Here is a 25,575-nt window from a genome sequence, read left to right as displayed (position 1 = left end):
AAAAGTAATGTTCAGTGCATGTAAAACATGCACATTGTGACACCAGCCAACAATCTAATCAAGCAAAAATTAGTTAAATTAAATTATGTACAATAATAACACCTTATAATTAAATACAAAATGAGTAATAACTGCTAAATGTGCACTTTTACTGGAAAAAGAACCACAATTGTGACCAGGCTGGCTCTTGAAATTAAATGAGATTTTAAACTAAACTATAACTAAATGTACTGTATTTACACCTCATAATTAAATATAAAACAACACCCCCCCCCCTCCTCCTTTTTTAATGTTGGCTTTTGGAATATATTAGATTTTTTGTCTGTTATATATATCAGCCTGTATTTCGTGCTCCAGTTGTGTTGATCATAATGAGCTGCTGATGCTCCAGCTGCTCTATACTATATTGATCCAGAGGACACACAAGTACACTATTGATCTGACACACAGACATTTAATAGACCACAAACCAGACGCTCATTGCTCAGCTGTGTCCATTTATACAAAAAAAATATTCAGTGAGCAAAACCCTTTAATGATGAGTTGTTTATTTCGTAGTGAGGAGATGTGCCTCGTTCAGCTGTTTCTTCAGACTGAATCGGCCCACAACTGCATCAATGAACTCGGACATCTTGGACTGGTTCAGTTTAAAGATGTGAGTATATGAACTCCTTGTATATGATTATTACTGTAATGATAGCTTATGTTATTTATTCTGCATCTGTGACGACAAGTTGCTGAACAAAATGACTGCTGAAAATGTGTTTGAGCATTGTTAGGCCTTCAGTTGTGTCAATAGCTACTGTTTATTTTTAATGTTGTGATGAAAGATTTATTTGTCAGATTGTCTACAAAACTGTATGGATTTTTTTAAATATAGTCTGCTTTAAGCTACATGGATATACAGTTGAAGTCAGAATTATTAGCCCCCCTTTGATTTATTTATTTATTTTTTCATTTTTAAATATTTCCCAAATGATGTTTAACAGAGCAAGGAAATTTTCACAGTATGTCTGATAATATTTTTTCTTCTGGAGAAAGTCTTATTTGTTTTATTTTGGCTAGAATAAAAGCAATTAAAAAAACAAAACATTTTAAGGTCAAAATAATAAGCCCGTTTAATTTTTTTCACTGTCTACAGAACAAACCACAATAACTTGCCTAATTACCCTAACCTGCTAACCTAATTAACTTAGTTAATCCTTTAAATATCACTTTAAGCTGTATAAGTGTCTTGAAAAATATCTAGTAAAATATTATTTACTGCCATCATGGCAAAGATAAAATAAATCAGTTATTAGAAATGAGTTATTAGAGATGTGCTGAAAAAAATCCTCTCTCCGTGAAACAGAAATTTGGGAAAAAAATAAACAGGGGAGCTAATAATTCTGACTTTACCTATATATAATATAGAATAGCTATGAAATATATATTATAGGCCTATATAATATTATATTTGTATATTTGCTAAAATGTATTGTAAAGTTTATTTATTGTTAAAGTTTATTTAATATATTTTCCTTTTTTTATTTTGATAATATACTTTAAAAGCATTTGAAATATATCTGTCAAATATATTTTCTAAGAAAATACAGATATTTGGAAGAGAATATGAATTTGATGTTTAAAATGTTTAAAGTAAGGAACTCCACAATCTGATCCTTGCTGGAAAAAAAACATGGATCCCATTAAAATCATTACCAAACAATTAGAACATCTGTGATGGAGTATATTTTTATTATTGAAAGGCTTTGAATTTGGGTATGTGAAGGTTCAAATTATTTAGACTTTCCATTTTAAATAGCCTACATGTTTTATTGGGCCTCACAGTCAATTCCTTATTTATTATTTTTATACAGTACGAGGTTTTAAGTTCATGTTGAACCTAGCTGACACAGAATTTGATTTCACAACACAGGCTGAACGAATTAATCAATATTAACACAGCAGAATGAGATGAAAAGTTATGTAGCCTACATTTAGATGAATAAGTGACCCCTGCTGGCGTATTATTATTTTTATAATTTTTTCGAGCCCGCGTGCCGTTCTTCATCGTGTGAGTAAGTGTACCATTCATTTAGAGAGATAAATAATTATAATTTATTAATTTTTTTTTTGTGTTTAGGTAGGATTCTGAAACTATGATCGATTTACATTGTTAAACGACAGTTAAAAACTCGCGCTGTTTTAGCTAAAGACTTGGTCAGGAACTATTTTTCTGGCGGAAGAAAGAATGATATTTAGTTAGTGGTTTTACATAAAAAACGTTTTGCTAATAATATTCCTTCTTAACAATAATACTTTGATTTTGTTTCTCGTTAATATTAAGGCACAACCCACACTCATTTGTTTTCATATGATCTTCTAGCTGAATCCTTGTGCGACAGCATTTCAGAGGCGATTTGTGAAGGAGGTGAAGAAATGTGAACAAATGGAGAGGATTTTGAGTAAGGTTTTTTTCTGATGCACAATTCTATTTTAACCGCTCTAATTTGTCATCAGTTTAATGTCATGAACTGATAATAAATAAATACTGCAGGATGCTTTAGTTTTTTATCACAGTGTGGTATATTGTAGTATATATACCTATTTGTAGAAAATCTAGTACAGTATTTGCTTATATTACTAGAGCTCTTGTTATCACAGCAACTGCAGAATTACCACAGCAAAATAATACAAGTACTGTACAATAGTATGGTTCAAAAACTCTATATTTACCATAAATTACTATATATTTTTTTCATATTGGAAATAGTTAATTTTGATATTATACATTTAAATATTGCAAAGTCTCTTATTATTAAGGTGATCTAGCCGTAAAACTTTGATTACACTTTTAATTCATGAACCTTTTTTTTTTACTAAACTACTATAGTATTTTTCATGTTGGAAATGCTTAATATTGTCATATATAAGTTTTAATATTGCAAATATTTCTATGTAGTTGTGATGTAGCAATAAAACTTTGATTACACTTTTATTTTATGACATGAACCTTTACTATAATCGTCCGACTGTTTTGTCTTGAAACTGTACATCATTCAGGGTATCTTGAGAAGGAGATGGTGAAATCTAACATTGTAATTACTGCAACAAAGGAGAAGGAGATGGTTCCATGTGCTAGAGACGTGCTGGAGCTAGAGGTAAAACATCACTTTTAATTTTGCATTTATATTGTTTCAAATAGTGTGTGTGTGTGTGTTAGCTCCGCTTTTGCCCGCTTGTCAGCAGCACTGATTCTGTAAGATATTTTTCAATTCATTCTTCCAATAGGGATTCAAAAAAAAAAAATTATGGTACCAAACCAACAAGCTATGAGGAGAATTGGAGAATTAAAACATTTGATTTGAAGCAAACAATATACAGTATATGGCAGTGGTCACCAAACTTGTTCCTGGAGGGCCGGTGCCCTACAGATTTTAGCTTCAACCCTAATCAAACACACCTGAACAAGCTAATCAAGGTCTTACTAGGTATACTTAAAACATCCAGGCAGCTGTGTTGAGGCAAGTTGGAGCTAAACCCTGCAGGGACACCGGCCCTCCAGGACCGAGATTGGTGACCCCTGGTATATGGGGTACCTCAGGAATCTGTTCGCTTCTTTTCTTCCCTTTGCAGCTCTCTAATATAAAATACTTGATCATGAATGGCCAAGCCCTTTTGCTCTTACAGTTCCCTGTTTTAACACAGTTTGATACACAGCGAGACATTCAGTATGTTATTGTGATGTAATGTTTCCCTTTAATTACAACTTTAGTCTACATTTGAGAAGTTGGAGCAGGAGCTGCGAGAAATCAACCATAATCATGACACACTCAGACAGAACCTGATCGAGCTGATGGACATTGACTCTCTGCTGAGGATGACCGAAGACTTCTTTGAAGAGGTAAAAATTTATTTTATTTCTCGGCATGTTTAGTTGGTTGTTTTAAAGGAAACCTATTATGCCCCTTTCCACAAGATGTAAAAGAAGTCTCAGATGTCCTTAAAGTTTGTATGTGAAGTTTCAGCTCAAAATATCCCACAAATAATGTTTTATAACTCTTTGAAACTGACCCTTTTAAGCTTTGATGTAATTGTGCCATTTTGGTGACTGTTGCTTTAAATTCAAATGAGATTTTGCTGTTTTTAAAAGAGGGCGGAGCTACAAATGCCTATGTGTCAGATTTAAAAACAAGAATAACATTCTTTGCTAAGGTGCATCACGGGGCTTTCTCACTCTGATGACATGTACAAAGGGAGAATGTCAATCAATGAGTTTCTGCAGACTGTTTTTATCAAGTGTAATTATAAAAAGTAAAAAAAAATTTAATTAAGTTAAACTTTTAAACAACTGTGTTTAAACCCCTTATAAAAGTGATTTTTGCATAATAGGTCCCCTTTAATAATTACTCAAAAATGTATAATGTAATTATATATTGTATTCATTTTTTTTAATCTTAATTTTGGTTTAAATGATTTTAGTAGTTAAACTTTCTAACTTAATAATTAAAGGTTTTATTTACAATATACATTACTGGTCAAAAGTTTGGAGTCAGTTTTTTCACTATTAATAATAATTTATGTTAAAGTTATTCTGTTCATCAAGGTGGCATTTATTAAATGTAAAAAAAAAAAATGTTAAATACTTATTTATTAAACATTTCTGTACTACTTATTGTATATTGTTTGAAATGAAATTATTACTTCAGCCATTAAGGCTTTTATTACTATTACCATTAATAATAATAATAATAATAATAATAATAATAATAATAATAATATTAATTAATATTTCTGAAGGAGCATGTGACTGGAGTAATGAAGCTGAAAGTTCATCATTAAATCACTGGAATAAATAATTAAATTATAAACTACCTTTGAACAGTTATTTTATAGCGCATTAACATTTTTAAAACTTTTAAAAATTCTACTGACCCCAAACTGTTGACCAGTAGTGTATATATTAACTGTCTGAATATTTATTGACTCTATTAATATATAATGTGCCATTACAAACCCATATGATTTTTTTATGTGATCACAAGGGTATGAATTTACAATTGCTTGTTATTTAGGCCGAGTCTCTGCTGACCTTCTCTGAGGCTTCGTCTTATGACTCGGTGTCGATGACCATTTCATCATTCATTACCAGCCGCAGAAACAGCAGCTCCAGCACCTCTGGGCCTCTACATCTAGGGTATCTCTTACATTCTGCTTGCATCCTAGAATGAGAATCTACCAGCTAGAAAATATTTTGCAGCATCCCTTTTATAACAAATCATTTTGATGTCAACGGTATATAGTTAGAACAAATGAATGAATAAATGAAATAATTATTTCACAAGTGATGTTTAACATTATTTTCTTTTATGTATGTCTTATGGAGAAAGTCTTATTTCATTTAGTTTGGCTTGAATAAAAATAAATTAAATAATTAAATAAAAACTGATATATATATATATATATATATATATATATATATATATATATATATATATATATATATATATATATATATATATATATATATATATATATATATATACTGATATATATATATTGACTGATGAAATAAACAACTGTTGTCCAATGGCTTGCCTAATTAACCTAACTTGCTTAGCGACACCATCCTAATTAACCTAATTGACTGAGTTTTTATTTTTGGGTGAACTAAGCTTTTAAAATTAATGTCATGTCTGTACATGTTTTAAGCTTTATTGCAGGTGTTATCAAACAAGAAAGATTTCCTGCCTTTGAAAAGGTTCTCTGGCGACTTTTTCATGGCAATTTTGTCCTTCGGCATGCAGAGATACAGACCACAGAAGAACTTGAAGCAGTGGTAAGAGCATCCTACTCTTACTTTGTATTTACCATAAAATAAATCTACAATTCTTATTTCTTTTTTAAATTCATTTTGCATTATTTATATTAAAATTATTCATCCTGGTGCATTACATATTTGAAGGTTTTCTTTAATTAAATTCCCTTTTAACATCTCTTTTCTGATTGGTGTTTACTGGTACAAGGTGTGGGACTTGATTGTCTGTTGTGAATTGAATGACTGACATGTCCCGCCCCTTGTACCAGTAAACACCAATCAGAGAGAGATGTTAAAAAGGAGGGAAAATTATTTTGATTAAAGAATACCTTAAACATAATTTTAATGCAAAAGGATGAATAATTTAGAATAAATAAGGCAATTTCTTTTATTTAATAAACAGCAATATTTAAAGTCATGATACGTACTCAATTAAATAGTCTATTTTTAACGTTTTATTTTACATTGCACACTAATAGGTAAAAAAAAAATATATTGAGACTCAAATAAGTGGGTTAAACAGTTTAATCAAAACTTTCAGGCAGACTTTTAAGTCAATATCTGTAAATATCTATTGTTAATAAAAATTACAGTCTAATGTAGTTTAAAAATGTGTTTATTTTAAACAGCGGGGAGCTGTGAAGAAAGATGCGTTCATTATATTTGTCCAAGGAGATCATGTGCGAGAAAAGATCAGAAAAGTTTGTGAAGGGTGAGAGACTCTGTTGATTTTTTTATTAATGTTTTTTTCATTAATCTCAATTTATTTTTCTTTCAATAAATCTGAGGGTGGTAAAGTTTTTATTTCTATATTTCTCTTATTTTATTTATTGCAATGCAATTTTCTCCTTCTAAAGCGAATGGTATTTAAATACAGTTTTATTAGTTTTTGGTGTTTTATTTTTGTATTATGTTATTTATTGTGTTGTATTTGATTGCATAAAAAATAAAACTATACAAAAATATAACTGACACTTTTTAATTAACTTCATAGCAGTTCTTTCAAGATTATTAGAAAATAAGTACTTGGACATATTGCCACCCTCTTCTTACTCTGAAAGTACCTGGAAAGTACTTTTTTCACTTGTATGGGTTAAATTAAAAACATGCAAAACATTAAACGTTGTCTTATTTGGTTTAGTTGACTGTTTCTTTATCTACAGAACAAGATATTTTCACAGTATTTCCAATAATATTGTTTCTTCTAGAGAAAGTCTTATTTGTTTTATTTCGGCTAGAATAAAAGCAGTTTTAAATTTTTAAAATAATTTTATAATCTATATTATTAGCCCCCTTAAGCAATATTTTAGTTTGATAGTTTACAGAACAAACCATCGTTATACAATACCTTGCCTAATTCCCCTAACCTGCCTAATTTACCTAGTTAAGCCTTTAAATGTCACTTTAAGCTGAATACTATTATATAGTAAAATATCTGGTAAAATATTGTGTGCTGTCATCATGGCAAAGATAAAAGTAGAAATGAGTTATTAAAACTATTATGTTGAGAAATGAGTGAAAAAAATTATTTCCGTTAAACTGAAATTGGGGGAAAAAAATATTCATGGGGGCTAATAATTATGACTTCAACTGTATATTCATGTGGAGTATTTTAAATAATATTTTAATCCCAATCACAATCGTATTTTTAGAACGACCCAGTTGTAGTGTAACATGTATATTTATTAATGGCTGTAATTTTAGTACAGTATATTTGCATTAGCTTGATGTTTAGATTTACATTCTGTAAAATCCTTTGACAAACAGGTTTCGTGCCAGCTTGTACTCGTGCCCCAAAACTTTATACGAACGCAAGGAGATGAGCAACAGCATAATGACACGAATGGAAGATCTCCGACTGGTCAGTCAAATCGATATTTTTCATATTTTATCGGGAAGCAACCTTCAAAGATAAATGTTGTGAATGTTTGTGTTTCTCCTGAAGGTCCTGAGAAGAACAGAAGAGTATCGTGCTGGAGTTTTGAGCCGAGCGGCGGAGCACGTGCAGGAGTGGGGCAGTAAAGTCAAGAAGATGAAGGCCATTTACTACACACTCAATCTCTGCAACATAGACATCACACAGAAGCTGATCGTTGCAGAGATCTGGTGTCCGGTGTCAGATCTCACTGTAGTTCAAAACGCACTCATTAAGGGATCAGTACGTGTATTTGTATACGATTAGTGTGCAGGGGGAAAATTATACATTGATGGTTGGGGGGATCAATTTTTTTGGTAATGTTAGTTTGTGTAATACATGCTTCAGTATTTATTTAAATTACATCTTATTTATTATTCATTAGAGGCGAAGCAGTGGCGCAGTAGGTAGTGCTGTCGCCTCACAGCAAGAAGGTCGCTGGTTCGAGCCTCAGCTCAGTTGGCGTTTCTGTGTGGAGTTTGCATGTTCTCCCTGCGTTCGCGTGGGTTTCCTCAGGGTGCTCCGGTTTCCCCCACAGTCCAAAGACATGCGGTACAGGTGAACTGGGTAGGCTAAATTGTCCGTAGTGTATGAGTGTGTGTGTGGATGTTTCCCAGAGATGGGTTGCAGCTGGAATGGCATCCGCTGCGTAAAAACTTGCTGGATAAGTTGGTGGTTCATTCCGCTGTGGCGACAACAAATTAATAAAGGGACTAAGCCGACAAGAAAATGAATGAATTATTATTCATGAATTTTTTCTTTGACTTATTCCCTTATTTATCAGGGTTCGCCACAGCAAAATGAACCGTCAGCTATTCTGGTATATGTTTTACACAGCGAGTGCCCTTCCAGCCGCAACCCAGCACTGGGAAACACCCATACACACTCTCATTCACACACACACTCATACACTACGGCAACTTTAATTCATCCAATTCACCTATAGCGCATGCCTTTGGACTGTGGGGGAAACCAGAGCCACCGGAGGAAACCCACGCCAACACGGGGAGAACATGCAAACTCCACACAAAACTCCACACAGAAACGCCAACTGGCCCAGCCGGGGTGGTCAATCCCCCCTAAATAATACTGACCTTTAAATGGTTTTTAAAAAATGTAAAAGTGCTTTTAATTTACTGTGAAAAATACTGTGATTTTTTTTTTGCTCTGTTAAACATAATTTGGGAAATTTGACTTCAACTGTAAATGCAATAATTCAATATTAAAAATCTGATTAAGCTTTGAATTGCAGTAAGCTTAGCATATTAACATAAGTGGCATACGCAGATTTTAATCAAAGTATTCAGGCATCTAAACACATTAATGGCGTTATTTCAATTCTGAACAATGTGCCCATCACTATTTACTCACACAAGTGGTTATAAACCTTTTTGAGTTTTTTTCTTCTGAACACTAAAGCAGATATTTTGAAGAAAGCTGAACCTGTAACCATTGACGTCCATAGGAAAAACAGAGTAGAAGTCAATGGTTACAGGTTTCAGATGAATGAAACTCAAAAAGGTTTGTAACTAGTGAAGGTGAGTAATTTATGATTATTTTGGTGAACTATCCCTGTAATGTGATCAGTTTGGATTTATTATTTCCTCATATCATGCAGGTTTCTCATGTTTGCTGGATTTTTCTTTTAGGAGCAAAGTGGTTCCAGTGTGACTCCAGTTCTGAATCGCATTCAAACCAAGCAGACTCCTCCTACTTTCAACAGAACCAACTCATTTACTGAAGGATTCCAGGCTATTATTGATGCCTATGGGGTCGGAACCTATCAGGAGATTAACCCAGGTGATTGGCTGGAGCACTGTGGTCTTCTATATCACTACTGCATCACATACATTCATTCTTCTGTTTGAGATATACAGTTGAAGTCAGAATTATTAGCCCCCCTTTGATTTTTTTTCTTTTTTAAATATTTCCCAAATGATGTTTAACAGAGCAAGGACATTTTCAAAGTATGCCTGATAATATTGTTTCTTCTGGAGAAAGTCTAATTTGTTTTATTTCGGCTAAAATAAAAGCAGTTTTTAATTTTTTAAAAGCCATTTTGAGGTCAAAATTATTAGCCCCTTTAAGCTTTGTTTTTTTTCGATAGTCGACAGAACAAACCATTGTTATACTTGCCAAATTAACCTAACCTGCCTAGTTAACCTAATTAACCTAGTTAAGCCTTTAAATGTCAATTTAAGCTGTATAGAAGTGTCTTGAAAAATATCTAGTCAATTGTTATTTACTGTAATCATATCGAAGAAAAATTAAATCAATTAGGAGTCTGCTTTATATATATAATAAATTTATAAAATAAAAATAAATTAAATTAAAAATACATATATATATATATATATATAAGTAAATAATAAAATAAAAATTATTTACTGAAGTATTCCAGGCTATTATTGATGGTTCGTATCCTATCAGGAGATCAACCCAGGTGATTGGTTGGAGCGCTGTAGTCTTCTATATCATTACTGTATCATACATACATTCATTCTTATATATAAATAAATAAAAAAAATGTTAATGTTTTTTTAAATGAAAACAAAAATGACAAATATAATAAAAAAAATTTATAAAAAAAATTAAAAAATAAATAAAATAAGAATAATAAATTGAATTAAAAATTAAAATAAAGTAATAGGGCGAAGCAGTGGTGCAGAAGGTAGTGCCGTCGCCTCACAGCAAGAAGGTCGCTGGATCGAGCCAGTTGGCGTTTCTGTGTGGAGTTTGCATGTTCTCCCTGTGTTTGCGTGGGTATCTCCAGGTGCTCCGGTTTCCACCACAGTTCAATGACGTGGTACAGGTGAATTGGGTAGGCTAAATTGTCCGTAGTGTATGTGTGTGTGTGAATGAGTGTGTGGATATTTCCCAGAGATGGGTTGCGGCTGGAAGGGCATCCACTGTGTAAAAACGTGCTGGATAAGTTGGCGGTTCATTCTGCTGTGGCGACCCCGGCTTAATAATGGGACTAAGCTGACAAGAAAATGAATGAATGAATGAATAAATGAATACAAATAAATACAAATAAAATAAATAAATAAAAATTCAATAAATTTTATTTAAAAAATAAATAAACAGAAATAAAAAAATAAAATAAATTTAATTCTAAATAAATAAATAAATAAATAAATATAAATAATTAAATAAAATATTTATACAGATTAGGAAAACATCAAAACAATTCCAGTTTCTCTGGATTTTTTCGACTATTATTTTCTGTTTTATAATGGTTTATTGCCACAAACACACACACATACATACACATACACACACACACACACACACTTATATGTGAGAGTGAGCAATAAAGAATTAAATACATTTATTTATATAATATATTACATTAAATAGTATTGGATTTGTTTTATTACTGTTTTATACACTCCTAAAATATATCTGCTGCTTGTTTAAACTACTTATTATTGAGTTCAACTAACACAATTCTTCAGTTTTTTGTGAGGGACAACCTAATTGCTTTATGTTCAATCCACTTAAATTAGTAAAAGCGATTAAGGTAGCCTAACTGATTTACTTTTGGACAACATGAAGGAATTTTGTGGAAACCCTGCATTTTTTACAGAGTATATTGCATATTGCACACACCACGCACACAACATTAAAATATTACATATATAATGAAGTAAACTTATTACTATGTAATCATGCATTTACTGTATTTCCTCAGCTCCATACACTATCATAACCTTCCCCTTCTTGTTTGCGGTGATGTTTGGAGACTGTGGTCACGGTCTGCTCATGGCACTGTTTTCTGTCTGGCTCATCACACAGGCCGACTATATAAGAAAATGGAAAAACGAGGTATTGCATGGCATCGGCAACAGTGTTTATTTGCATCGACATGCCAATTTTAACCCTGCTTAGAGTCTCAAAAGCGTATTTTGGCTTATTTTTTCATTCATTTCTTTTCCCTCTCAGCTTACAGATGTCCTGGTCGGTGGGCGTTTCATTATTTTGCTCATGGGATTGTTTTCCATATACACTGGGCTCATTTATAACGACTGCTTCTCCAAGTCCTTCAACATTTTCGGTTCTTCCTGGTGTGTTCGGCCCATGTTTCACCCTCACGGGTCTTGGCAGTACGTATGTAAGATGGACACTTTCAGATTTAAAGTGGTCTATATTCCATTTTAATCAGTTTTTTCCTTGTATCTTAGAAATGAAACACTGCACGATCATCACCATCTTCAGCTGAACCCGTTTGTGCCTGGAGTTTTTTCTGGTCATCCGTATGTGTTTGGAATTGACCCGGTTAGTGCATACAAACATTTTAGGCCAATACTTGGTTACACTTTTTTCTCTTTTACTTTTGACGTAATTTATGTTTAGAATTAGATAAATATAGTAGTCAGCATATGAATAGGATCAGAAAGTTTTTCCAAAATTGTGTTAAATACCTATTTTGTCCCTTTTAATAAAACGTAAAACAACTCTCTGATGTCCCTAGTGTGTGTATGTGAAGTTTAATCTCAAAACACCGCACAAATCATTTTTTATAACTCTTTGGCCCAAATTGTGCTGTTTGAGTCACTGTCGCTTTAAATTCAAATAAGCTTGTGTTCCCGCCCTCTTTTCAAAAAGGGTGGAGTGAGAAATGCCTGTGTCAGCACAGCGGCAAATTCAAAACTCTATCGCCCCACTCACACGGGGCCTCAACGTCAACGCTTGACTGAAGGCGTGTCTGAAGTTGGGGCTGACGTGATCGTCATAGCAGCGTCAGCCAATGAAATTCAGTCAGCAATAGGCCACTGTCTAGCTGGTGTATTTGCATACAGCGATCTGATTGGCTGATGCTTCTGTCTGTGCTTGAAATGTTGAGCTAGTCCTAACTTCTCAATGCCTTTGAAGCGGCACCGACGGATCCACAATGCAGTTCGGCAATGCCTGACTACACCCATTCAAAGCGAATGGGAAGTGTTGACGCTGACGCCCGTGTGAATGTTTGTTTCCCAGAGATGGGTTGCGGCTGGAAGGGCATCTGCTGCGTAAAAACCTGCTGGATAAGTTGGTGGTTCATTCCGCTGTGGCGACCCCGGATTAATAAAGGGTCTAAGCCGACAAGAAAATTAATGAATTTCAATAATAATATTGTGAGGTGGGTGACGCGGTGGCGCAGTAGGTAGTGCTGTCGTCTCACAGCAAGATCGCTGGTTCGAGCCTCTGCTGGATCAGTTGGCATTTATGTGTGGAGTTTGCATGTTCTCCCTGCGTTTGTGTGGGTTTTCCCCACAGTCCAAAGACATGCGATACAGGGGAATTGGGTAGTGTATGTGTGTGAATGAGAGCGTGTGGGTGTTTCGCAGTGATGGGTTGCAGCTGGAAGCCCATCCGCTGCCTGAAACATATGCTGGATAAGTTGGCGGTTGATTCCGCTGTGGCGACCCCTGATTAATAAAGGGACTAAGCCAAGAAGAAAATGAATGAATGAATATTGTGAGGTTTTGTTTTAGCAGACTGTTAGCTTTCATATTTAAGTTTGTGTAAACCTTGGCTGTTAAAACATTATAACATTATTCATTACGCCTAAATGCATCATAACATACCCCTTTTTCCTTTCATTTTGATTTTAGATTTGGAATATAGCATCAAATAAGCTGTCCTTTCTCAACTCCTTTAAGATGAAAATGTCTGTCATCTTGGGTGTGGCTCATATGCTGTTTGGAGTGACCCTGAGTTTGGTCAACTTTCTGTAAGTATTTTTATAAGGCCGTACTCACACTAGGTACAGTTGCCTCGAACCGGGCCAAAGCACGCTTGTCCCCCCTCCCGTCTCCCCCGACGACCCGCGCTCACACCATATCGGGCCTCGGCACGCTTACGTCATCGCTGCTGCTCTTTTCAGTGAGAAGCGCTCTCTATGGCAAGCCTTTTTAGCATTTAAATCTTTGTTCTGACTCCATAAATATATTTAGAGATATCTCTAATTATATTTTGACTAGTCCTAATTATAATTCGACTAGTCAGAATAACAATTAGAGATATCTGCAATTACTATTGTACTAGTACGAAATCAGATTGGAGATATCTGCAAATAAATTATGACTAGTCATATTCCTCCATAAACTTCCATTGAAAAATATTTGCAGATATCTCTAAATGAGTTTTGACTAGTCACAATTGTAATTAGAGATATCTCTAACTGAGTTTTTACTAGTCATAATACATTTGGAGATATCTTTAATTCGTCATATTTAGAGATATTTACAAATATTTTTGAAGATATCTCTAATTAATTTATTAATAGTCGAATTACAGTTGTAGATATCTTGAATTGGATTTTTGACTAGTCAAAATTCATTTGGAGATATCTCTAATTACAATTGTGACTAGTCAAAACTTAGAGATATCTGCAAATATTTTTCAATGGAAGTCAATAGAGGAATATGACTAGTCAGTCATAATATATTTGCAGATATTTCCAATCTGACTAGTCGAATTATAATTATGACTAGTCAAAATACAATTAGAGATATATCTAAATATATTTATGGAGTCAGAACAAGGTTTAAATGCTAAAACGGCTTGCCATACGCTCTCACCCAGTAGCACAGTGGAGATTTCTCTAGTTATATCCTTTCAGTCGTTTGTTATGTAGTGACATGCAGTCAAATATTTCGCCAAACAGTCCTTAGGGATGCGGTGACACGCAGTCAGATATTTTAATGGACAGATCCGCCACTTTTGGCGCTCATAAACAATCCTAAAGCTCTCGTGCTGCAGGAATGAAGAGGTCTGCTGAAGGCGCGCAGCTGTCGTGCAGTGAGGGGTTTGCGTCTTCAATAAACTACGGCAGATCACTTTGCGTTCAGTGATTTGCGATCACTAAACAGTAAGAATGATTAATAAATCCATATAAAACAGGCCCTTAAAAGTCACGTCTCGCTTTCAGTTTCGGGCTTTGGCGCGTTTTGCACTCACACACAAGTGTACCGCGCCAAAGCCCAAGTGATCCGCGCTCAGGCACACCTCTTCCAACGGGGCCAGGGCCGGCCAAGTGAACCGTGCTTGAGCGCGATTCAGCGCACTCACACTTCTCAAATGATCCGGGAAACGGGCCTGGGCACGGTACAGATGGCATAGTGTGAGTAGGCCCTTAGACAATCCCAAATAACAAATGCTGCATATACAAAAATCATGAAATAATGATTTCTTCTTATATATCAAAACAAAAGTAATGATTAGTCAAAGAAGAAAATTCATGACTACAGAAAAGTCATTTGAGTTCATTCAGAAACGGTGTTTCTAATATAATGAATAACTCCTGTTGGGACAGTCGGTGGCTCAGTGGTTAGCACTGGCGCCTCACAGCAAGAAGGTTGCTCGTTCGAGTCCCAGCTGGGTCAATTGGCATTTCTGTGTGGAGTTTGTATGTTCTCCCCATGTTGGCGTGGGTTTCCACCGGGTGCTCTGATTTCACTTACAGTCCAAAGACGTGAGCCATAGGTGAATTGGATGAACTAAATTGGCCGTAGTGAATGAGTGTGTGTGAATATGAGAGTGTATGGGTGTTCCCAGTACCAGGTTGCGGCTGGAAGGGCATCCACTGAACTATCCCTTTAAAATCATCTTTTCCATTTCCTTTTAACAGACATTTCCGAAAGTTCCAGGACATTTTGCTTCAGTTTGTCCCTCAGCTTGTCTTCATGCTGTGTCTCTTTGGATATCTGATCTTCCTCATCCTCTACAAGTGGAGCGTCAGCCTTAGCTCTGAAATGGCTCCCAGTATTCTGCTGCTCTTCATCAGCATGATGCTGTTCGATTACCAGCCTGACCACAAGCTTCTGTATGGAGGACAGGTTTGGATTTATGTTTTTTTTTTTAACTCCTGGCCATTCACAGTCAAAGTTCTCAGCATTACAGGTTGTAATTCTCTCCAGAAAGCTGTTCAGATCTGCTTGGTTGTGACGGCTGTGCTGATGGTTCCTGTACTGCTGCTGGTGAAACCTTTTCTCATCTACAGAAGCCGTATGAAAACCAGACATCAGGTGGGAGACTAATTTACCAATATCAGTAGCTTTTTTACAGAGGGATTTTAACTAAAAGGTATTAATGTTTATAAAAAAATTATGTGTAGTCTAATGGCATGAGCACTCCGGGTGCTCCGGTTTCCCCCACAGTCCAAAGACATGCGGTACAGGTGAATTGGGTAGGCTAAATTGTTCGTAGTGTATGAGTGTGTGTGTGTTTCCCAGAGATGGGTTGCGGCTGGAAGGGCATCCGCTGCGTAAAAACTTGCTGGATAAGTTGGCGGTTCATTCCGCTGTGGCGACCCCGGATTAATAAAAGGACTAAGCCGACAAGAAAATGAATGAATAACGGCATGAGCTAGTACTTGAAAACCAATGGTGTGTGTCCATTTTCCACTTTTGAGGACATTGTGTACATGTAATAATGATAAAACTGAAGGCTGATGATACATTTGCAGCTTTTTATAATACAGGATGGTAAAAGGATGGTAAACTTCCACTGATCTGTTGTAGATATGCAAGAACAAATGTAAATACATGCTAGGGTCAGGGCATGCAGCAGACATTCGTAAACCAAAGACAGGCGTGGGTCATGGGAAGGCAGAAAGCAGACGGTAATAGAGCACAGTTCAAAGGGCAGGCAGCTAACAATCCAAAATCCAGGAAATCAATCCAAGGCAGCATCAGAGGAACACAATAAATGGGGACAAGCAAAACAAAACTTTGCACTAAGTAATTGAAACACATGTATTTATTTGATGCCAGATAGCTTTCAGGTACTGCTAATCAGAGTTCAGCATGGGGTTCTGGAACTTGTAGTAGGCTAAATCAAAACTTGGGACTGTCAGGAGAGGAGGACCTTTGCTGGTGAGTGAGGTAAGTATTTGGGGTTTGGCGTTAACACGCAAAAATTACTAAAACTCAAATTAAAAACTATATAAATATTACACATTAAAATATAGATATTGAAAAATGCTAAATTACTAAAACCTTAAATAAAATAAAAATTAATGCATAATATAGAAATAAAACATTAACAGAAATTATAGAAATGATTATAGCAAATAAAATAAAAAAATATATAATATTATAAAATATTAGAATCTATATATTAGCTACTAAAAACTTTAATAGTATGTCAAGTATATCAAAATAAGCTTTAATAATTAAAATATACAACATAGGCTCTTTCTGAAAACGCAACTCTCTGTACATTTCTGGAGATCGCAAATTATGTAGCCAGAGGTATGTATAATGACATTTAATTTTTTTAACGAACGCTACGGGGCGGCATCTTTTCGCGCTTACCAGCTGACCGCTTACCGTTGAATGGACAGCTTTCCCGCTGTGACCAGTTTGTCTTGTTAGCTTGCCATGTACGTCGACAGACTTGAAACGCAGAGAGAAGTTGACCACGACGACGGGGGCTGAAGAACGGTTCCAGAAAGCAGGTAAGACGACAACAAAAGATAAAAAAATAAAACAAACAAGTACAAACAGGGGGAGAACGTGGTAAAATCTGAAAATTTGGTAAAAAAAATCAGATGAGGGCTTTTCTTTTTCTGGATTGACAATTGTTGGTTGGGTTTAGGGAAGTGGGTCGCCAGGTCAGTCATTAAAATTGGTTGGGTTTAGGGAAAGAGGAGGGTGGGTCAGTCGATCGTTCAGTCAGTCACAGCAGCCTCTGGTGGGTTTACGTGAGAACAGCAGGCGCGAATAACACTCCCGAGAGAAATTTGAGATCATAAAAAGGCATACACAGAGGCCTCTCGTGGATTCGCGAAAACTCAACTGCAAAAAAACGTAGCTCCTGGGACGTATTTTGGGGTCTCCAGAAATGTATATAGAGGTACATTCTCAGAATGAGCCTGAGTTGGAAATATAACATGTATATGAAGATAAAATCATTAAGAGAGATTGCAGAATTTACATTTTTGGGCAAACTATGCCTTTAGATTTTATCATTTCAAAATTTTTAATTCAAAGATTAAATTATTTTATTATGACTATATTTTGTAGTTTGCACAACAGTTTGCATTATTGCACTTCATTTTGTGTGCTATATTAATAGCAATCTGTTGTGGAAATTAAAGAAAGAATTTAACTGTACAGGGAAACTTTTCTACTGTGCATTCATTGGCCACATATGACAATATAAATAAAATGAAAAATAGTTAAAAGGATTGTAACTAACTAGGTCTTTACGCAGGTTTTTGGAAACAGTCTGGATGATCAGCAGTGTACAGATAAACGTTCGTCATTCGCGCGTCATCAGAAAGATGAAACGGTAAGCTCTAGCTATATGAAAGCTTAATTGAAACACTCTGAATACTGGTATGGGTCCCACTTTATATTAAGTGTCCTTAACCACTATGTACTTGCATCAAAACAATTTACTTACTGTGCTCATGATGTATTGCAGTACACTTGTGGTGCTCTTGAGGTGGGGTCGAGACAGTTATGGTGGTATGAGTGGGTTTAAGGGTGGTGTAAGGGATGACAACAGTGCAAATAAAGATGTATTTACAGAAATTAATTACAGATGTAATTACAGGCAGGTATTTAATCAATCATAACATGTATTTACACAATAAGTATACTGTAACAAATGATTAATTCCAGTGTAAGTACCACTCATAGTGTTAAGGCCACTTAATATAAAGTGGGATCCTGTTATAGCTTGAAATACAAATTCTTCAAATGTCCATATGTGAACTACCTGTATGCTGTTCAACCAATAAGATCAATGTTGTTTTTCTTAAGGTAAGCATGGGGGATGTTTTCGTATATCAGGCCATTCACACTATCGAGTACTGCTTGGGCTGCATCTCCAACACAGCCTCGTATCTGCGGCTTTGGGCACTCAGCCTGGCTCATGCAGGTTTGTCCTGTCACACTTCAGTTTAAAGGGGCAGTTCACCCAAAAATATGGTTTCCGAGAGAGTTGAATGCACTCCAATTAAATAAAAACACATGCAAATAGAAAAACCACAAGCAAATAAAAAAAAACATCTTTGCCGGTTGGACAGCACATATATGTTGCAAATCCTCACAACGAAAACACAAATAGAAAACACAAAAATTAGAGTTTTGTGGTTTGCACAGCCACAGAGATGATAACGATTATGATTCAGAGCCCCAAAATGCAGATGTTGAGTAAATGAACTGCTAAAATGCATAAAAAATGTCAAATGTTTGGTTGAAAAACACCTAGTGGTTTCGTATAAATCTCTCTTGGACTGAAACACTATCTGACATAGATATCAATTAAGTAAATACACCTCAACAACAAAAATTGTGCTGCTTGTTCAATCTACTTACTTAAAAAAATGAGCTGTTCTTGAGTTTTTGGGGGAAGAACTTAAAGGTGCAGTAGGTGATCTGCCAAAATGCTAACCGCTTAGCATATTATCTTTAGACGGCGAGGAGGGACTGTGATTCAAAGCCACACCCCCTGAAATCGCGAGCGTGCGCACCGCGTCACAACAGCAGACAGACAACCCACTAGCTCATGTCATTCGCCAGTTAGTTAGTGTTTAGCCAGTGCCGTGCAGGAATTACATTTATTACTTAGCCACACTTACATGCTATTTCAGAGCGAATATTCAGAGTAGCATGATAAACAGTTTAGGAAGGCTATCATTGTTCAAAAATGACCCAATGTGAATATAAAAGCAACTTCAGCTCAATAAAGCAGGTTAGGCGGAATAGTGCTATTTACTGATGTTTTGTTGTTAAACTAAATAAAAATCTACATTATGGATGCTGTCAAAGAACCTTATGAAACTGAAAATAATCACATCAATCTTCCACCGGGAGATTTCAGTGGCTGAACAACACGCCTGTGCATATAAGTCATTCATAACAACACAGTCTAACATAAGCTTAGCCTGACTAAAATAGTTTAAAACAGAACATTACCTCTCTAACAGTAATACTTCAGCCATGGTGACGTTCTTCCTCCAGTGTGCTAAAGGAACTCCAATATGGATTCAGGTTTTTAAAAGTTTCAATTCAGCATTTGATTTCTCCCGGTCTGTCTCGTGACCGCGCGGCCGCTTATGCAGACAGGCACGAGTGAATGGTGGATCTGCGTGAACAGATTCGCAGAAGTCCGAATCTACATTTGCTGACGGACAGTCTGAGCTGCTTATCGGAATTATGGGAGATCTCGGTCCGACTCTATTTAATTGGATGAACATTTTTTAGTTTTATGCTTTACCTAGAATATAAAAATACATATAAACACATTTAGATCATTTACTGTAATCATTACTATTGGACTGTGAAGAGACTTTCAACCAGCACTACAAAAAATGTTTCTGAAGACAATCTCCTACTGCATCTTTGCTTGTTTCATGTTCAATCCACTTCAATTTGTAAAAGTTATCTTAATCATTAAAGGAATTGTGTGGAACCCAGCATTTTTTACAGTGCATTGACCAAATATTCCTTTTATTTGAACTGTCTCTTAAAAAAGACACTGGAGTAAATTGAAAAGTAAAATCAAAGTGTGTGTTGTTCTGTTTTCAGAGCTGTCGGAGGTTCTTTGGCGGATGGTGCTTCAGGCGGGTTTGAAACTTTCCTTCGGTTTGGGCTCACTCATGCTGGCGCTGCTCTTTGCTGCTTTCGCCGTTCTCACCGTCACTGTTCTTCTGGTAATGGAGGGCCTGTCTGCATTTCTGCATGCTTTACGACTACACTGGTAAGACCTAACACATGGTATATGAACAACTAGTATGAGACTTCATTTAACGGTGCATCTGTTCTCGTTTGATGTCTTATGCAGCGTGTAATGAAGCATAATAGAGCCATCTGCCAGTTAGAACAGAGTAGGGCTGTCTTGCCTAACCAATCAAATTAAAGTAAGTCCATCTGACAAACCAGAGCAGAGTGGGGCTAGTTTACCTGAACAAATCAGATTAAAGTAAGTCTATTGGACCAATCTGAGCAGAGTAGGACTATTTTACCTGACCAGTCAGATCAAAGTAATTCCATCTGGCCAATCTGAGCAGAGTAGGACTATTTTACCTGACCAGTCAGATCAAAGTAATTCCATCTGGCCAATCAGAGCAGAGTAGGATTATTTTACCTGATAAATCAGATTTAAGTAACTCCATCTGACCAATCAAAACAAGAGTAAGGATATCTTACCTGACCAGTCAGAGTAAAGTAGGGCAATCTGAGCAGAGCATAGTTGGGCTATTTTAACTAACCTGACCAATCAGATTAAAGTGCGGCCATCTGGCCAAACAGAGCAGAGTGGGGCTTTCTTACCTGACCAATTAAAACAGAGTAAAGAAATACTACCTGTAAGATCACTGTAGGGAAATTTGACTAATCAGAGCAAAGCAAGGATATATTATTTGGCAGATCAAAGTAAGCCCATCTGACCAATCAGAGCAGAGTAGGGCTATCTTACCTGAACAATCAGATCTAAGAAAACCTATCTGACCAATCAAAGCAGAGTAAGGACATCTTACCTGACTAATTGGATCAAAGAAAGTCAATCTGACCAATCAAGGCAGAGTTGGGCTATCTTAACTGACCAATCAGATCTTAGTAAATCTCTCTGACCAATCAAAGCAGAGTAAGGATATCTCACCTGACTAATTGGATCAAAGCAAGTCCATCCGACCAAACAGAACAGAGAACATCTATCTCACCTAATAAATCAGATCAGTAAGTCCATCTGACGAATCAAAACAGTGTAAGGATATCCTATCTGACCAGTCAGATCAAAGTAAGGCGATCTGACCAATCAAAAGAGAGTAGGGGTATATTACCTGATTAATCAGATTAAAGCAATCCATCTTACCAATGAGAGCAGAGTAAGTGTATCCTAAATAAGCAATCAGATCCAAGTAAATCTATTTGACCAATCAAAACAGAGTAAGGATATCTTACCTGACCAGTCAGATCAAAGTAGGGCTATTTGACCAATCAAAGCAGAGTAGGGCTATGTTACCTGAGCTCTCACATCAAAGTAAGTATACCTGACCAATCAGAGCAGGGCAGCACTGTCTTACTTGACTAATCAGATCAAAGCAAGTCCATCTGACCAATCAGAGCAGAGTAGGGCTATGTTACCTGAGCGATCCGATCAAAGTAATTCCATCTGACCAATCAGAGCAGAGTAGGGTGCTATGTTACATGAGAGATCAGATCAAAGTAAATCCATCTGACCAATCAGAGCACAGTAGTGCTATGTTACCTGAGATATCAGATCAAAGTAAATCCATCTGACCAATCAGAGCAGAGTAGGGCTATGTTACCTGAGAGATCAGATCAAAGTAAATCCATCTGACCAATCAGAGCAGAGTAGGGCTATGTTACCTGAGCGATCCGATCAAAGTAAGCCCATCTGATCAATCAAAAAAAGTAAGGATATCTTACCTGATCAGTCAGATGAAAGTAGGGCCATCTGACCAATCAGGATAGTAGGGCTATCTTAAATGAGCAATCAGAAAATGAGTGTTTTTGGGCCTTAAATGGATGCAAACTTTTTAAAAAGGCTTTAAAAATAGCACGAGGACACACTTTAACATTGAAGAATCAGTAAGTGTTAGCATAAATATAGCAACCTTGCACCTTGATCATCGTAAGCTGCATGTTAGTGAAGGTATTTGACTTGTTTGTGACCTTTGACACGGCATGTTTGTCTGTCTATATTTAATCTATTAAAGTTGAGATATTCCGTATCTGGCTGAAAAGTCAAATGTCCCTGTACTTGATTTGTGTCCAAGTTTAGTATTAATAGTGTTTTACCACATCATGAATGTAACACACAGTAATAAAACAGTAATAAAAGTTTGATCTGCACACAAAGCATGCTCAACCATTAAAAGAACAGCACAAAGCGATACAGATGCAGATCAGATGAAAGTTTTACGTGTTTTATGTGTTTGTTTTCAGGGTTGAATTTCAGAACAAGTTTTACGAGGGGTCCGGATACAAGTTCACACCCTTGTCCTTTGACAGCCTGTTAAAAACAGAGCAGTAACAGTTATTATACATGGTATCTTGGGGTTTTACTGTAAATATTGAATTCAAGAAGTGCATATTTTATATTATAAATGCAAGCTTTTTGGCCTGATTTAAATATAGTTAAAATGTTTTGTGTTATATACTTCAAGTAAGTTAACGAAGGGTGCTTTCACACCTACACTTTTGTTTCGGAACCTGTCTCGTTTGCCCAGTTAGCGCGGTTCGTTTGGCATATGTGAACAGGGCCATTGCGCTCTGTTCCGCGGAAAAGTAATCGTTCCGAGATCGCTTGAATGAGGTGGTCTCGGCTTGATTGAAACGAACCCTGGAGCGGTTCGATTGCAGTGAGAAAGCGATCCGATCCGAGCGCGGTTATATCACAGTGTTTTTTGGATATGTAATAGGCATACAGCTATATGAAGAGAGAATTATGAGTATGGCGGGAAGTTTCGCGAGTCTCCGAATGCCCGCAAACAAGTGATGATCTCCCAGTAATCTCGCGTCTCCCTCCCGGTCCTCAAATAGGCATCGTCGAGCACCCTTCTCACTCCTCCCCACCGAATCTCTTCTCAGACACGTCGCGCATGCACCCTGTCAATCACCACCAAACCACCACCTCTCCTGACAGCTGAGCGGGACGCTGCAAAATAAACCCTGACACTCTGACCAATGTGAGGAGAGTTTACTCGCACGTGACTTGTTTTAGCTCTTTTGGTCTGATTAGAAACTTCAGTGTGAAAGCGAACCGCTCTAAGAGCAAATAGCAATAATGTAACATTCGTTATCTCTGTTTCGGAACAACTGAATCGATTCACAGGTGTGAAAGCACCCTAACTATACAAAGTAATAGCAAAAATGGTTATTATTAGGTAGGCAGCAGGGTAGTTTTGTAACAGTATAAGTTGTTTGCAATCACATGGTTCTTGTGATGATCCAAATTCAGATGAAGGGCAGGAAGTAAAAGACTGAATGTATTTACCGCCTAAAATGAAATGTAGCAACAAAAATATAAGAAATGTGTTTCAGTCAAAGAAAATGTCTTTGGAATTCTCTAATAGATCAATTTAATTGGAAAAAAAAAAACTTACCTTACAAATTCAGTTCCCAACAAAGTGTTACACAATATCTACCCCACAGACTGTATCTAAATGTGGTAATCCTAACTCAAATGATGTCTTTTGTAACTCAAGTATCGAATCAACTGATCATCTTTTTGTCAAATGCCCACGTTAAAGTGTTTTGGTCTGATTTATTTGGGTTTTTTAAATCAAAATGTAAGATTAACTTTGAGTTTTTCATGTGTAATATGATATATTACTTTACTCACGATTAACCTAACAGAATGCATAGTGTAGCTTCCTGGTTAAAAGATGACTAAGTCGTTCACAGATGGTTCACGATTCATTTATTGGTCACACTCCATAGAATTAGTTCGCATTATTTCATCATGAATCACCGTAAGAACTAGAGAGAAAATAAACAAACAACAAACACAAATAAATCCTAAAAACTTAACACTAAGCCAACATCAACAATTAAACATCTTTAACAAATAAACCAAATTACCTTATTTTTCCTCCAAACCAGGAGCTATAACTCATGAAGGAGGAATCCGTGAAGCAACCGTATACCTGTGCCCCTTTTACCGTGTTTCACCGAGCATTCCATACTTTGTTTTCATTCATTACTACACGCAATTTATACATCCGGTAAGCTCTGCAACTTTGACGTCATAATTAAAGTCCCCAAACAACTTAATAAACCAATTACCAACCTACGTCACACATGACGTCACACGGGTCCCCGGTTGCAAAAAACAGGCAGGCTACAATGGGAAAGATGTCGTGTTTTGCGGTAGGATGCCGAATTCGAGTCCAAAAATAGAAAACTTAACTTTTACCATACACCACACACTGCTTTAATACCGACTGCAGACGTCTTTGGCTAAATGGGAGCTGAATGAAGTGAAGAGCTAATTAGAAATGCTTGACTCTGCAGTTCTCATGTCATATCAGGTCAGTTCACGCTATGCTGAATCATACACATCACTCGTTTTTGATTGCAGAAATGATTTCAGCAAAAACAGTTAAATATGGTTAATTAAACTGCTGACACTGAATGCTAAGAATGCAACGTGAAAGTTTATTAAGGTAAACTTAGTTTTATATTCACACATTCATTCAATAACAACTTGTGACACACTATCTATATTGTTTGCCACGGCACTTTGAATATTCGGTCTGAAATAACCTGCAAGTGTGACTTGAAAACAACATTAGCACTGTTTATTTGACTGTGAATAATGTTGTATATTGATAGTCATTGGCTGTTGCTAATATTTCGCTATTTAGAGTTTGCAAATAATATTTTTATGAAATTATATTATTAAGGAGAAAGTCTGAATGTGCGAATATAAAACCAACTTTACCTCTATGTGTACACTGTAAAAAAATAAATCGTAAAAAAAAGGTCAAATGACTGGCAGCTACGGCTGCCAAACAAAAACCATAAAATTACGGCAAAATTTCTTTGTTTAAATAAAGTGCAAAAAATAATAAATCTACAGATATTTTCATTAAAATATTTACAGAAAAACATTGTTATTTTACAGACTTTTCCTAGATTATTCCGATCAAATCCATTTAATAAAGTAACACAATAAGAGTTTTACAGAGAAACACTGTTATTTTACAGACTTTTCCTAAATTATTATGATCGAACACCATCAATAAAGTGACTGCACTAAAGGTTCAAGAAAAAACAATGTTATTTAATTTTTTTTTTTACAATTTAACGCCTTTAATAAAATGCCAAGACATGCTCTTGGTCGTAATTTAACAGTTTTATTTTGGATCAAAAAAGTTTGGAAAAACATCAAA

General features: G+C 35.8%; 1 protein-coding gene across 2 annotated transcripts; it reads left to right on the top strand.

Moving 5' to 3' along the window:
• The first annotated feature begins 442 nt into the window (after positions 1–442).
• On the top strand, positions 443–24,572 carry si:ch73-173p19.2. Of its 2 annotated transcripts, XR_015525245.1 has the most exons (21): positions 443–655; positions 2,369–2,447; positions 3,046–3,143; positions 3,758–3,886; positions 5,058–5,179; positions 5,695–5,821; positions 6,430–6,512; positions 7,568–7,661; positions 7,746–7,958; positions 9,365–9,515; positions 11,410–11,543; positions 11,661–11,821; positions 11,900–11,993; positions 13,313–13,431; positions 15,331–15,538; positions 15,620–15,727; positions 17,919–17,996; positions 18,473–18,590; positions 20,243–20,664; positions 20,725–21,544; positions 21,789–22,534. XR_015525245.1 is itself a non-coding variant. In XM_087309876.1 (20 exons), exons 1-20 carry the CDS (start codon positions 536–538, stop codon positions 22,710–22,712), a joined length of 2,496 nt encoding a protein of 831 aa, XP_087166002.1. In that variant the 5' UTR covers positions 451–535; the 3' UTR covers positions 22,713–24,572. The 2 variants fall into 2 exon arrangements, 1 of the variants encoding a protein (XP_087166002.1); XM_087309876.1 differs by lacking the exons at positions 20,725–21,544; positions 21,789–22,534 and adding an exon at positions 22,625–24,572 and having other exon boundaries at positions 451–655; positions 20,243–20,414.
• Positions 24,573–25,575: the final 1,003 nt, after the last annotated feature.

Source organism: Danio rerio, chromosome 24 (genome assembly GCF_052040795.2).
Source record: "Danio rerio strain M-AB ecotype USA chromosome 24, GRCz13ab, whole genome shotgun sequence".
Taxonomy (NCBI): Eukaryota; Metazoa; Chordata; class Actinopteri; order Cypriniformes; family Danionidae; genus Danio; species Danio rerio.
Note: the sequence above shows the minus strand (reverse complement) of the source record. Positions and strands in the feature narration are given on the sequence as shown.